The 16303-nt window shown below is 39.2% G+C and overlaps 2 protein-coding genes across 2 annotated transcripts; one reads left to right on the top strand and one right to left on the bottom strand.

The window, feature by feature from the left end:
• Nucleotides 1–1748: 1748 nt before the first annotated feature.
• wnt10b (wingless-type MMTV integration site family, member 10b) lies at nt 1749–6461 on the bottom strand. The gene is made up of 4 exons (XM_053482837.1): nt 6298–6461; nt 4561–4823; nt 3939–4366; nt 1749–3498 (listed from the first exon to the last, which is right to left on the bottom strand). The coding sequence occupies exons 1-4, from the start codon at nt 6369–6371 to the stop codon at nt 3004–3006; spliced, it is 1260 nt and encodes a 419-aa protein (XP_053338812.1). The 5' UTR covers nt 6372–6461; the 3' UTR covers nt 1749–3003.
• A 3793-nt stretch (nt 6462–10254) lies between these two features.
• Nucleotides 10255–14187, top strand: wnt1 (wingless-type MMTV integration site family, member 1). Its single transcript, XM_053482804.1, has 5 exons — nt 10255–10322; nt 10460–10568; nt 12592–12845; nt 13036–13301; nt 13412–14187. Exons 1-5 carry the CDS (start codon nt 10313–10315, stop codon nt 13901–13903), a joined length of 1131 nt encoding a protein of 376 aa, XP_053338779.1. The 5' UTR covers nt 10255–10312; the 3' UTR covers nt 13904–14187.
• The last annotated feature ends 2116 nt before the right edge of the window (nt 14188–16303 follow it).

Below are 16303 nucleotides of genomic sequence, written 5' to 3'. Positions count from 1 at the left end.
AATGTGTTTTTTATTTTTATTAAAAAAAAAAAAAAAAGTAAAAGCAATAATATATGATAACATCTGAGTGCCTTTGATTTCGGTGAAGCTTGTATTTTTAGCATCTTGGAATAGTCTATAGTGGATTTTAAGGAATCAGAGCTATGCAGTAGGTCATTACTGAGGCAAATAGATTCAGACATATTCACTGTGTTTAATTATTCAGCCAAGTCTGAACTGAATAAATAAATAATGACAGCACTTGGCAGGCTGATGTGTTTACAGTCGTTAAAAAGAGAGCAAAAGAGCCTCTTTGTGTGAATTCTGAGACCTTAAAGAACAAGATTATGAAACCTGTAACCTACTAAATCAATTTGACTATATATTTAGTAACAATGTATTTTAAAAATGTATTTCCATTTCAATGTATTTCCATTGTATATTTTAAAGTACATTCAATTTTAAAATGGAAAAGTATTATGTGTAGGATATTTCATGCAAGAAATCTAGATAATTTTTAAAATCATTTTATAATTAAATACATTTACCCAAGTTTTAATTAATTAATTAATTGATTTATTTCCATATATATATTTATAGGCTACTGAAAAACCTGTAGCCTGTGCCTGATCTCACAGTGGCACATTACTGAATGAGAATCATCCGTGCCTGTATAAACATGGCTCTGATGTAATCAAAAGTGTCTTTTCCAGTGTCGTTTCACATCCCGCACTGTATGTCAGAGGCTCTGTGATAGATGTGTTTATCAGTTCGGTGGTTTCAGAGAGGAGAGAGAGCCCAGCGCAGATGTTTGCAGCTGCACACCAGATTATGGGGTGGAGTGGTGAGTGGGGGAGCACGTGGAGATTCTGGGCGCTGGGAGTTTGTGGGGGTTATGGCAGGGGACTTACAGTGCGTACGGCTTGTGGTGGGGGTGGGAGTTATAATTTAAAGGAACCTTTCCTCTGAAGTGTTTGCCAAAGTGAACCCCAGCAAACACAATCACAAGTCGGGTTGGTTAGGCTTGCAGAACTAATGAGGACTTGCACGTTGAGGCGATCACTTTGATGTTCTGGGTAGCTGGCTCCTTGTTTTTTTTCTCTGCTTTTCTCTCTTTATCCTTGTCCCACATCAAAAAGGCATAAGGGTAGGCTGGACACAGAGCCCAAAAGCAGATGTTTGCAGCTCTTGCTTTTGATGTACCATATACGGGCAACGTGAATGCACTTATCAGCATATCTACCTATCTGTGTGCCTATCTGCCCTTACATACATCTTCTTTGGTGGCAAATTGAACCACATTCTTACCCAGAATTCAAATATGTGCCCTGTGCTTTCCCCTTTTCTCCTTGTGATTTCAGAGTATCTGGTTGTCATTATTTTAGATGCTGTCAGTATGCTGCTTTGTGTGTGTAAGTGGCTGCACAGTGCTGCCAGGGTGGGAGGGGGGTCCAAAGCTATTGAGCCTCTCTGTCTCACACATGGGAGAAACAGCGACAGGAAATTCCCTTTTGCTGCAGCTCCAGGGTGAAATGATAAAGGAATGAAGAAATGCAAACCAGAGATCCAGCACTTTATCATTCCACACCACCCTGTCTCTGCGTCTGTGATGCTAAATACCACACAAGGTCAGCTTGTCAGAGTCATAGGCACATGAAAACAGTTTACTTTGATCAACCAACCCAGCAGTGGTATAAACCATAAGTGATAAATGTTATAAAATAAGATATAGTTTATTCACATTTTTACAAAATATGAAGCGTGCACTGTCCAAAGTCTCAGCGCTGACATTAGCCTGGTCTGTGTTGAGTTAAAGCACAGTGCTCCTTCCAGGCTTTTTCAGTGACAGATGCAAAACGAGCACCAACTGTCCCCAGAGTCACATGTTGCAGTGTCAACTAGCTGTTAAGTTCATACAGCTGATCTGGTGTCATTCTCCTCCTTAATCTTGTTCACTCTTATACTCGTCAGCCTCAAAGGAATCCAGGGTGCCCTCTTTGAGCCACGCTCTGCAAGATACTGATTAATTCCCGTATTTATCATTCATCTCAGTTCTCTGGACACATTCTTGGTTCTGAAGCCACTGTACAAGAACAAAACTTCCAGCATGAAATCTCCTGCCAAAAACAATAGCTTTCTGAAGTAAATGCGAAAACAAGACAGTTTTCCGAAGGGGACAAAGAGACAATTCATATCACATTATAATTAATTTTACTAAACATAATTTATATAAAAGTTAGAAATGAAAAATACATCTCAGTGTCATTATGAAATGATTATCATTTCTGCAATTTTCCACAAACAGACTAATCCAACCTATTTATTCATTGCAGTATCTTGACTTTTGGTCTCAAACACAGTAAAGCAGATCTGAAGAAAGATTAAATATTAGTTTTTTAATCAGATTGATGGCAAACCTTGCTATTAACGTTATTACTGTCCAACCTCCATTGGTACAGGTTATATTCACATCACCGCTGTCCTGGTTTACGTTAAGTCAATGAAGTGGGCAAAAAAAAATAAAAAAACGCACGTTTTCTGTTCTCTCTAAAACTGCCTGGCGTATGGTACCAGTTTTGACATCTAAAAGAACATAAGCACAACTTGCACAGATTTGTCATGGCGGAGATCATTTCATTAAGCGCACATTTCCAAATATACATATAACTGTATATGGTGGCATTGCCTTTCCATTTCTGCAATAATGCATTCCTGCTGTTGTGCCTCGTTATTGTGAAGAACACAGATGGCGTTCGGGGCATTTTCATGGCTGAAGAGCCCGAACAGGGGAAACAAAGACAAATGACATGAGTCACTCCTCTCCTCAGTCTTTTGACTTGGCATTTGGAGAATAACAACAGCCACACAAAACAAATAGAACCCAGATGAGAGGGCTGAATGGAAAAGTGGCTAAATTGATACTGTTGAACACACACTTGGTGTGAGAGATATAGGCTTATGCCTTTTGCCCCCACTTGTCCAATGTTTCCAGCCAAAGCTTAGGCCAATAAGGGAGAGGGCTGGTCATTTACACACGTTGACCCACTCTGTGACCCTGCACTCATCACACAGCACGTAGCAGCACCAGTGGAAGCGACAGTGGCAGCGCTCGCTGCGTGTCTGCCTCAGAATGTTGTGTCCGCGGCCGCAGCACAGTGAGTCGCATGCGTCCATCCCTGGACTACTCTTGTTGCAGATGCGGCCCTGAGTGCCAGGCGAGTCCACAGACGCATCGCGCTCACAGAAGTCAGGGGACTTCTCGAAGTAAACCAGCTCCCTGGAGAGGCTGCGCCGTCGAGGCCTGCCATTCTCCGACCCGGCTGCCCCAGCCGCCACGCGTGGGTTAAACACACCACTGTTCTTGTTCTGGGAGTTGATGAAGACAGCAGATTGGAACTTTTCTCTCAGCAGGGAGCCCACCAGCCGGAACTCAGGAGACACATACCAGCAGGTCTTGAACTGGCAGCTTCCTGAGGTGCCATGACATTTGCACTTCCTTTTCATGTTGTCTGTCACGATCTGTTTAAATAAAAAGTGATATCTGCATCAAAGTTACAATCTAGTGATTCTTGTTACAATATCAAGAAACAGTAATAATTTTAAAAAATGTACAATGGCTGTTATAAAAATTTAACCGTGGTTGTTTGAAAATGGATTGCTTGAAAATTGGAAAAAGAAATCAAAGAAGCAAGCCTTAATTTAAAATCTTAAGTTAAAAAATCTAATTAACATAATGGCATAAAGGCTTATGGTTATTATTGTAGTTTAGTTATTCACTTTAAAGCACATTATTTAGTAACTCCTATACAAACTGGGAGTTTTTAACCTTTCATATAAGTTCAATAGTTGAATTGTAAGTTGGGTCTTTTTTTGCAAATAGTGAACCCACGATTTAGATATAATTAAACTGTGCACAAATTAAACATAGGTGTAACATTGCTTCCTTTCCGTCGCCATACCTGTCTGCCAACTCGATTGTTGTGCATCTTCATGCGGGCATGGATATCACGAGACGAGCCCCGGGAGTCTAGCCAGTCCCTGGAAAAGCGAACACCAAAGCGAAGGTCGTGGCTGCACCCTCCCCACTCCCAGGTCTCCTGCAGTGATGTGAGCTCCTCTGGTTTGAGGAGTGTGCCAGGATGGGAGGAGTGCAGGTAAGAGGGCAGCTTGCTGTGGTTTGTTTTAAACTCAGGTGTGTTCCTAAACCCAGTCCTCTGCAGGGTCTGCAGCTGCAGCTGAGTTAGCTTGAGGCGGATTTTGTCGTCGTCTATCCGGCGCTTAGCATCGCAACCACAGCCACGTAGCTTGCCCATGCTGCAGGCTGAAGCCACCGAATGAGCCACACCAGCTGCCAGCAGAGCCAGGGAGAAGGCACTCTCTCTGAAACCTATTATTGAAACAGAGGAAGGATATTTATTGTAGATGCTAGCTGAATAACAGGATGACCCTGCTTGTGCAAGTTCTACTGGAAACGCTCTACATGGATTTTCTGATTTCTGATACTTTTCTGCCTTGGAAGGTGACAAGATCTCTAACTTCAGAAAGTGATCATCAGGTTTGGAGTACTAAGCCCACACTTACCCCTGTTGAGGATGGTGCTCTGATGTGGCACCTTGCCATGGTTCTCCAGTGTAGAGCAGTTCCAGCGTTGGTTTTTGAGCTGATGTTGGCATTCATGAATGGCCACCTGTATGCCCTGTAGGGCCGAAGCCGTTACATCGGGATTACGGACACATAACCTCATTTGTCGCTTACTCAAGCCTGCCAGTCGTAAACACACTGCATTGGGGGTCAGAACCGGATCTCCTGCCACCTTCAGGCCAAGGATGTCGTTGCACAGCACACTGAGAAAGAGAGCAAGTAATTAATCACACTCACCAATAGAGCAACATGGGAGCGCTTCCAGGGGTAAACCACTATAATTTCTGACTGTGATGTATGGCATTAATGAAAAGCTCTATATTTTCTGTTTCAATAATGATTACTGCTTTGTCTGGTTAATGGATGGAATGGCTCAAGTAACTGCTTAAAACCCACATGCTTCTTATAGACTTAATACAAAGCATTCAGATTAGATGACCCACAAAAGGTACTTTTATTTATTCTAAGCTGAAAAAAGACTACAGTATTCAACAGATGTCCAGTGAATGGAAAACTCTAATGCTGCTATTTAGCTGCCATTCTTGCGCTTTTAATGTACTTAAAGCACTCACACTGATTGTGAATTTTGTTTTACAGCATGCACAGAATGCACATTTCTTTATTTTACAGAAATAATGAAATAATGAAGGTTTGCTAAAATTTATATGGAAAGTATATTTGCTATTCCCATGTAATTTTTGGATTATCTGTTTGGTCAAGCCATTTTTCTTTTAAATCAAATAGTGATTGGTAAACATAAAAATGTTAACAAAAAGCTTTCAGGGTGTACACAGCACATGGGAATCCTATCTGGACATGGACTTTCCACATTACTCCATTAATTCTGCACAAAACTGGAACCATTCAAAAGCAATTATTAATGACCTTTAACTCGTGTTTCCTCTCACTTCAGACCCTCAGATCACGTCAAGGCTATGGCATTACAAAGGATATTTTGGTGCAGTTTTCCATAGCATGTGCATTACTGGTTTTGATTAGTATAAATATCTCTGTATGTGTGTGTGTGTGTGTCTGCCTGTCTGTATATGTTTATAAAGCGTGTAAAGTCATAGTAATTTTACCAGTAATTTCAGCAATATATATATAAGATATGTTAGTTATTTTTATACATCTTGATCTGTCATGCAGGTAAAGTAGGAACTTAAAAATGCAAGGTCTCTACCAGTAGGAAAACAAGATTAAAGGAGGAATTAATTATTTTGCACAACTGCAAATTTTTTAAAAACTTATATGATTCTGTGATTTATATGCTACTTATATATATTTTGTAGGTTTTTTTTTTGTTGTTCTTAGCATTGGGCTAGTAACTTCTGGTCAGCTCTCACATTTCCCTGTGTCTACTGACTGGTATGTAAGATATACAGTGTGCAATCACATCTACATCTGTCTTTGTGTCACTGTCTCTATTACTGCTGGATATCTATCTATCTATCTGTCTATCTGACTATCTATCTAATGCAGATAATAAAATATATCATACACTTAAATTCAACCTTGACCATTTTGTATTGTTTATCTATTTATTTTAAATAAAAGCTGCAATTATTATACAAATGTGGGGACCAGTCAGTCAAATGTCCCCACAAGGTCAAAATTGTCAGATCTGGTCCCCACTAAGATATCAAAGTAAACACACACACACACACACACACTTACGTGAAGGCAGGTGAGAGGAGCGCGAGCGCCAGCATCAGCGTTCGGCCCAGAGAAGCTTTATGTGACGCGGCCATCGCAGGAAGCGCTTTTCCGGACGGGACATTAAAACGCCTGGGCGGTAATTAGCAATTAACGGGGAATTATATGAGAGGAGCCGAGCTCGATACTACAGTGCGGAGTTGAGTGGTGAGCTCAAGGAGCGCGTTGCACTGAGGAGGAGGAGGAGAAGCTGCAGGAGGAGGGGGCCATGCACGGGTGGGCGGCTGTTTCACCAGATTTCCACGGAACTATTGAAAGGATCCGGTTACACTATTAAGCGTGGAATTTAAATGCATTAATGGTTTTCAAAACGAGTCTGAAAGCCATTATGTTTTTTTTTGTTGTTGTTGTTAAATATGATCTAGGCAGACTGAAATCGTATCATGCGTAAAGCATGAAGAGTTGTGACGCATGTTTTATTTCTCCTACAGAATGCACAAAGCCACACGTTAATAGCCTACATGTCGATTCTTTTCCGTTTTATTGACGGAATGTAGCACATGTCATAACCGATTAAATAAACAATTAAAGAAGAAAATGCAACAAAACTTACAAAACAAAACAAAACTGCACAAACAATCTTTTGCTCGAACACCATGAGGCCGGACATTTACAATGCCATTCAGGTACAAGTTTTTTCCACGTGGTTAAATCAATAACATATTCGATCACCTGTGGAAAACATGCATAGCACAAATGAATATGGTGGACCCTGACACTGAGAATGTAAACACATGTGGCATCATGGAAACCATGTGTTATCATATGTGGAGCCCCCCACTTCATCACCCCCTCCCTCAAAAAAAAAAAAAAATCACATGTCCAACATGTGAAAATAAATTAATCGTATGATATATCAAATAGAAGGGAAATATAAAACACATGCCCTGCAAATAAAAAAGTGAAAATAAAACATATAGCCTACACTAAACATTTAAATGTGAGAATAATGAATCGTGTAATATATCCAGTGTGAAAAATAAAACCATATGCTTTACATGTGAAAATAATAATAATAATAATAATAATAATAATAATAGACATGTAGGCTACGGTAATAATGCAATCATTTGGCTGTTTCATATGGAATTATTATTATTATTATTATTATTATTATTATTATTCATAATAATATTTTTGTGCAGTGTGAGAGTGGATACGTGCGCATTAACCCGAACAGCAGCAGCAGGCAGGCGTGCAGTTCTGTGAACAATAAGCGGCTGGTGCACCAGTCCAACCACCCACAGACACTTCTCTCAGCGCACGACTCACACTTATTATACTATTTTGTAACATGAATATAAATGATTGTTATTCGTGCCTTTAGTTATGCCAATTTTGGATGGGGTTTGCATGTAATGCAAGCTGAAAGAGTCTATGGAAATTTCAGATTACTGTACAATCAAGTGCACATATAAAACAATTAATCTGTTAAATTCTATTAATAATTACTCCCAATATCTTCGGTGCATATAATGCATTAAAAACAACAACAACAACAACGAAAAAGCCGCAACTTCATCTTATAGGTCATATTCTGTGGAGTATGATTTTGCTTAAACACTGTAAAAACAGAATGCCGAAATAAAGGTACTAAAAGAGCTTATGCACTCTAAAGATATTTATATAATTTAGATCATATTTATAAAAAAATAAAACACATTTTCACTCTATTATATTGTGGAAGCCTTTGTAACCTCTAATAAGGACTCTACACGTTTTTACGCGTCTAAAGGTCACGACATATCTTAGAATCGGATTATTTTCTTGATGTAAAACCTAAACCCCAAACTAGTCGGATTAATTTAATAAAATTAAGTTAAAGCCTATCTATAACCACTAAGTAACAAGAGACACTGACAATTCCCTCCTCTAATCTCCTCTGTTTCATTCCTTAATCTTAAGCAATAAAAAGTGCATTAGCATTTTTGTTGCTATGGCGTGTAAATTCTAAGTGGCTTTAAAAAGTGATTTGAAGTTGATTTGTGTATAAAAGGCACATATCCCTTTAACCGGATTGTCACTAATCTGCTCCGAGTCGCATGAGTGCACCAGGAAACCAGTCTAAGCGCCTTCAAGAGCTAAGAGTGAAGAGCAGAATGAAACACCCGCAAACAAAAAAAGAGCATTTCCTTCAGTTGGCCATTTGGTGCAAACCCATCAAGAAGAGAGAGAGAGCGAGAGAGAGAGAGAGCTATGGGACTGGACAATGTGAATGAAATGCCAAATTCCCATCACACTAAACTATAAACTATATACTTAGCTGAAGTTTGCTTGCAATAAAAGCAATTGATCTGACCATGAATAAATATTGTTTTTATTTGGAACAAAATTATTTCCATGTGCATGCTGTGATTTAAATGTAGAGTGTCTGAGGATGGCCACACTGATCACAGCACACTATAAAACATTCAAGTTATTATTATTATTATTATTATTATTATTTTATTACCTTTATTATTATTATTATTATTATTATTATTATTATTATTATTATTACCTTTATTGTTATTATTCAGAGCATTTGCAAATCAATATCAGAATAGAGATAAAAAGAACCACTGCGCGCCAGTGGATGGATGAGGATGAACTCGGAAGAATGTAGGAGGACACCGCCCTTTTTTGTCAACACCCTAAAAAAAAAAAAAAAAAGTTAAACAAAAGCAAGACGGCACAAAGTTTCCCCAGGGGTTGTTCTGAGTGCAAAAGATTTTTGATATATCCAGCTCTGTCTGACTGCTGCCACGGCTTCAGTGGCCATGCGCTGCGTAAATGAACGTCTGCCGTCCAGATGTTGGAAGCCATATCTCCACTCAGTTCCCTTCTCTAGTTCGTGTCACCCCTAAAACGTTTTTTTTAATCGAAAGAGTTATTAATCCTTTTAAAACAACTGCCCTTTCATCCGTACCCCTTGAAACAACCCATAAAAACGTTCTCCGAAACTTTCGATAAATGTTTAGAAAAATACTGTTAGGCTGATAAACTGGATCTGTAATAGGTATTTCTCCCAGATCCTGGATAATTTACCTCTCGCTCACCTAAAATCTGTTACCAAAAACAAAATATGAATTTCCACAAGGGACTGGTTTTTGGAATTATAACTGGAGTAGCCCTAGTATCCATAACTCATGTGGAAAAATAAAAGAAGGGCTGATGAGCATTAGTTGGAGTTCATGGAGGCTTCATGAAAACTTTATTTTCTGGGTGTGAGAGAGGGAGGAGACGCGGTTAAAGGGAGTAATCCAAACACTGTGGGCAAAAACGGGCCAGATTAGATGGTTCATATTGCGCTCTCTCTGTACTGTCCTAAAGGAGAGAGAGAAAGAGAAGAGAGAAAGAGAAAGAGAGAGAGAGAGATGCTGCACACCCTCCTCACTCTGCACACATAGCTTTTTACTCTGCTCATGGAATAAATCCTGCTAATTTACAAATGGACGCAAAGACAAAGAGGGAAATAAAACGCATCATCTGACCCTTAATTGGATCTAACAGATTTCTCGAATCTGGATCTCTCTCTTTCTCGAATGATATGCTATTTGCTAAACGTGCATATTTTTTTATCCGTCCTCTCCTCGTAATCGTTTTTTTTTTGTTGCTTCATTCATTGGTGCCTATGAAGAGATCCATCTTTTCAGTCCTTTTTTCAAAGGAGGGTGGGAGGAGGAAAACTGAGGGAGATGAGTGCAGCAAATCCCCCTTTTTTTGTTCATCTCATAGCGCTCAATAAGTAAAGAATGTGTCGTCTATCACTCACCGAGGGGATCAAGTGTGCGGGACTGAGAGCAACAGACTGAGAGGAGCTGAGCGGAGCAGCATCACTCATTATCATCATCACCATCATCATCATCACCATCATCGTCGTCATCATCATTAGCAGCAGCAGCAGCAGCTTCTAGTGTGTCCTGCATCATTAACCGACAAAAACGGTGCTAAAGTAGAAGGATTTTTTTTAAACACGTGACTTTGTCTCTGGGGAATGCGGAGCGGTGAGTGCATGCAATTTAAATATTATAAAGCTTACAAATATTTTCATTAGAATAAACGTTGTATATATATATATATATATATACACTTTCTCTAAACAAATGGAACATGTGTGGTTTAACACTCTACTCTCTTAAAGGTGCCATGCAGTTCCTTGCGCTGATCACCGCACTGAAAGCCGCGTGCGTACTGCTGCTCTCCTCGCGCATCTCCAGCTCCGCGGCAGCCAACAGCAGCGGACGGTGGTGGTGAGTTCTCTCTCTCTATAATATCTCTCTCTCTCTCTCTCTCTCTCTCTCTCCACAACTCTTTCTTATAATGATGATGATGCAGAGTATGGTTCCTAAATTATATATATATATTTTTAACCTTTAATAAATTTTTAAATACCAGGTTCAATTCACTTTTGTCTAAACTGGATTGCATGAACATCAAACGCAATAATTCAGTCCTGAAGTACTTTACACTTAGTGGTACATAGTACATGAGCGACCTGCATGGTATTTTTCTAGGATAATTAAATTATCCTACCACACAGAAGTGTGCTCAGAAATAAAATAATAAAAAAAGACTAACGATATCTCCAACAATACAAATACAAAACACTGAAATGCCATAAAAATGATCCTTTGGGGCCTTTCGTAGCAATTTGAAATTGTATTCGTTTTCTGTTCGTGCTGTGGACTGGTTAATCTGCGAAACCTCTGTCTCTCTCTCTTTCTCAGTTTCTCTTCTCGTCATTTTGACAGTGCGGGTTGAACGCGAGACAACAATTTCTCTCCAATATGGATTAAATTAAATGGGGATTTATATGATGAGTGATAAATCCGATCAGTTCCCGTCCAAATCCGATTCGTGCGCGTATTCTCTGACTTTTGTAAGGTGCTGGAAATTACTGCATATGGTATAACCGCTGCCTATATTGTTAAAGTGCAAGTTTTGTAATGGAACTGTTGAGAAGGTGTTGGTTAATTTTCTAGAACAGCAACTTTGACATTTAATGCCAGCTATGAATGCGCTGCTGTTTCTGTAGTAACAACTAATATATAATAAGACACTAAACAAACTATAAACTACAAAACCTGATTAAAAAAAAAATTGATGTGGTGAGGCCTTATCTATGCAGACATTTATATAATAAGTTAAAAGCAGTTTCCAGTGTCAGTCCTCTATAATTTATTTAATTTAATTTGATTTCTTTTTGCCATGGGAAAATGTTAAAGACTTTGTTTTTTTCTGGAAGTTGCATTACTTTTTTTAATCAAAATTATCCTAGAGAGAGCATGATGATGTGGACATGTGATGTGGACATTCGCAATATTAAATGTATGGTGAATTAATAGTAAAAAAATATTATTTATTAATACATTAAAATAGTAATCTATAGCAAATCAACTGCAGTATAAGAGGAAGAACAAACATCAAAGCACACATTGTTTTATTCCTAACTTTTCTGTGGATTATTGTGCTTGCTTCTTACACATCACGCCCTGTATGTAGGAAGAGCATCTCATGACCATTCTTGAACAGATTGATAACAGTCGTCCTAAATACATTTAATCTTTTTACTCTGTGGAAGCACTAGCAAAGATGCACTGGAGCTGAAAATGAGTGGTTAAAATTTTTTTAAAATACATATAGGTATAATAGAAAGTAGGTTTAAAACAAATAATAAAATTAAAAAATGAAAAATGCTTGAAACAATCCTTATTGCTGTTTTACTCACATTAAAAGCACACACAGCTCTTTTTTTTTAACCACCAATGAATTTGCTTTAAATATTGTGTGAGGAAAACTAAAAGCAGCTTTGGTGGTCAAAAGCCTTTAATCAGCAAATTTTTGATTAATATTTAGTGTCACTTGACATTATTTATAGACTGGATATAGCAGTGGCCCATCTCCAATCAAGTCTAACGTAATAGTTTGTGTTCTATATAATTATAGCCTACTGTTATAGCAGCGTTTATTTATTAGGTCAAGGTTAAAAAAATATTTCCTGTTTTATGTGGAGGATCTTAGAAACCTTATTGCTGGCCTTCTTGGTTGCTCTGTAATTTAACATAACCACAAATAATTCACAACTTTTTTTACACATTTAATTGTGCACACTGAATAGAGGATGCTACTAGAGTGAAAATGTGAAAAAAATGAATACGGACAAATTACTTTAGGTTTCCTTGTTGTTCTGAATTTTCCTGACAGAAGTAAACAACACATGTGACAATGAGGAGTATTCCCTTGTGAAGCTTACTGTTTTATCTCCTCTTCCAGGGGGATCGTGAATGTAGCATCATCCACCAACCTTCTCACCAATAGTAAGAATGTGCAATTAGCCCTAGACCCTAGCCTTGCTTTGCTAAGCCGTCGGCAGAGGAGGCTGATACGTCAAAACCCTGGCATCCTCCATGCCATCGCCGCCGGGCTTCAAACTGCCATCAAGGAGTGCAAGTGGCAATTCCGCAACCGCCGTTGGAACTGTCCGACATCCCAAACTCCTACAGTGTTTGGCAAAATCATAAACAGAGGTAAGATTACCTTGTATCTCATTTTGCACTCTTACATACTGGATGTTTTCCTCCACAAACAGAAGATTTTGTTCTACATGGCTGCTGTATTGTGGAATTTAATTGCAAGAACCGCTTGGACTAAATAAATTATCCAGCTGTAAATCTACACAGGACGTTATTAACTATGCTATTACTCTTGTTTTGCCAGGCTGCCGAGAGACTGCATTTGTGTTTGCCATCACTAGTGCTGGAGTTACCCATGCGGTGGCGCGGTCCTGCTCTGAAGGCTCTATTGAGTCGTGCACCTGTGACTACCGGAGACGAGGCCCTGGGGGTCCAGATTGGCACTGGGGAGGCTGTAGCGATAATATTGACTTTGGCAGAATGTTTACACGGGAGTTTGTGGACTCCAGCGAGAGGGGCAGAGACCTGCGATACCTGATTAATGTACACAATAATGAGGCTGGAAGAATTGTAAGAAACCCTTAATCAGTTTTTTTTGAAAAAATTGTTATGGTTTCTATATAAATCAGCTAGGAGTCTAACCATTTCTCTATCTATCGCTCTACCCTTTCTTCCCCTAGACGGTTTCCTCAGAGATGCGTCAGGAGTGTAAGTGTCACGGGATGTCGGGCTCCTGCACTATTCGCACCTGCTGGATGCATCTACCCAACTTCAGGACAGTTGGAGACTTACTAAAAGATCGTTTTGATGGTGCTTCCAGGGTGGTGTATGCCAATAAAGGCAGCAACCGGGCGTCTCATCGAGCCGACCCCCGGCACCTCCAGCCAGAGAACCCTGCTCACAAACTCCCTTCAACGAAAGACCTTGTCTATTTTGAAAAATCACCCAACTTCTGTTCCTACAACAGCAAAACGGGTACGCTTGGCACATCCGGGCGGACCTGCAACAGTTCTTCACCTGCGTTGGACGGCTGTGAGTTGCTATGCTGTGGGAGAGGGTATAAGACCAAGACTGAGAAGATCACTGAAAGATGTCACTGCACTTTCCACTGGTGCTGCCATGTGAGCTGCCTCAACTGCACCAGTACGCAGACTCTACATCAGTGCTTATAACAGAATCAGCAGTTGGCTTTGTTTCAGAGATCATCATAAGGGCATGGAAGAGGGTGCAAAAAATAGAGAAGTAACAGACATGTTGCTTAATTGGGGGATTTAACAAACAAGAACAAAAAAACACATGAAATGACTATATGATAATCAGCCATTTCCTTCATATTATTTTTCTACATCAAACAGAGCTGTTTGTCATTGACATTGTACTGTGAGAGACTTTCCTAAAAGCTGTGCATTTCTAAAGTGCTTGGTCACAAACCCTATGTTTAAACATTTACTCAAAACATTATAATGGTATATATAGAGCAAGTGCGTCAAATTAAATGAATGAAATGTAATGGAGACTACTATGCACTGCTATCCAGTGTGGCACACAGAGAAGCCGGCCAATTACTGAAAAGGATACAGTTCAAAAATACGTACGGATTTTGAGGCCAGAACCACCAGTCTCTGGGTTCTGCCATCTCCTCCCTCTCTTGCTTTCTGATTCTGCAGGGAGCGAGAAACTGGGAAGCAGGAACTGGACACAAACTCTGACAGATGTTTCTGTGGCCAAGGAACCACAAGCATGTTCTCTCATAAACGGTGAAAAACTCCTACTGCAGGCTAGTACTTTAAAATATCAGAGTGTTGTTTTCTTTAGCTGCAGCTCAACTTTTCTTACAAGAAAAATAATTTCATGTGAAGTACATCTCGAGCATGTGCTGTTACTCGATTTCTGTATAGTGGAGGAACGTTGGACATCATTCAAATTCTTAAGATTTCCCACTCAAACTCAGCGTACTTCCCGGCCTGGATAACGATGTCCTGTCATTTTGTATTCATGCTCACTATGGTGTGGTATACCACACCGTGGTACTGATAAAGAATGACTGCAAACAAACAAACAAAAACACCAGAAGTTTCTCGTAAAATAAATGAATGTAGTGACCAAACACTGAACGACACTTCTGTATCAATCCTCTTCTTGTGGGTGTAAGGGGTAGCACTAAAAATTTAGCAAGTGTTTAACAATTAAAAGTTTTACGGATGACTTAGAGCACACCACGCACAAGAAAAATACTTTTTTTCTTCATAATGTACCATTATGTAAAATTAAGACGATGATATGAGATAATCTTTTAAATGACCTGCTACCTAGTTTACCATGGAGTGTGGAGTGTGAAACCACAGCAACTGTTTTGTATATCAGCTGGCGAAACCAAAATGTTGTAAATATTAAACACAGATAAATATATATTTATGCTGATTATAAAAAAAACCAACATGTTATAATTCATAAGCAGAGTTAAAAAAAAAAAAAGCTATCAATATTTTTCATGTGTATTTTGATTCATCATGTTGTAAAACCCACAAAACTGATATATCGAAACCCCGGCACTGCCCTCTGAAAACAAAATGTTTTATATGCACTGAACATTATGTTTTTTTGTTTTTTTTTCGTGTGTGTTTGTGTGTTTGAATGAAAATATTTATTGTTGTATGATAAAAAATAATAGAGACGGGCAGTAAGAAACAAAGTATTCTAGTGTTAGAACTTGAAAATTTAGGAAGATGTTCATGTTGTTGTGAAATAGTGTAATAGGTAAATAAAGTTTATATTTTCAGGTAAAAAGTGTCCTTTGTTTTGAACATTACATTCACTTATTCAGTTCAACATGAAGAAGATTTACGTGCTTAACCGTCCCTCACGTCAATCATGTTATAAAAACACAGCAACACTTTTTCTTTAAGACTAATCCACACTGCAAGTGCACAAGTCGATGAGATCCCTAAAACCTGGAGTCGCTGCTGAAAGCGTGAGTAGGCCGCTCCACCCAGAATACACACCAAACCACAGAGATAGAGTGACCAGTGCCAAAACACAGCGTCAATTCTATATGTTTTTACAACACCAACGGTTGTGCTTCATTTACTTAATGTCGGTAAAAATAAAGAAATAATGACAGGACATTTTTCCCCCTTCCGACTGGCGGGAGAGTGTGACCACAGGAGTTTGGATGCAGGGAGAGAATCCTCTTTCGGATCGCCGAGGGTCGGCCAGCCAGAGAACCACACGGCCATGCTTATCCAACAACTCACACACCCGAACACAGAAACAAACAGAAGCAGAGTGTCAGAGGTGACAGACAGGCAAGGTGTAGGAAAAAAAAGGGGCACAAACCATACGAGATACAGGTATGCCTTTGAAGGACTGAATTAGGTATAGGAAGCCCGACATCAGTGGTAGATTGATACAGAGATAGTTTAAAGAGCAAGAAGTATCTCAAATCAGACTGCACAAAGCGTAAACCGGCGGTCAGATGACTGAGGGCTGAAGTGATGGAGAGATGAAAAGCCTAGAAGATATAAGACTAATGACAGACATATCCTCTGGCTCTATAATTATATTTATATATT

Source organism: Clarias gariepinus, chromosome 22 (assembly GCF_024256425.1).
Source record: "Clarias gariepinus isolate MV-2021 ecotype Netherlands chromosome 22, CGAR_prim_01v2, whole genome shotgun sequence".
Lineage (NCBI taxonomy): Eukaryota > Metazoa > Chordata > Actinopteri > Siluriformes > Clariidae > Clarias > Clarias gariepinus.
Note: the sequence above shows the minus strand (reverse complement) of the source record. Positions and strands in the feature narration are given on the sequence as shown.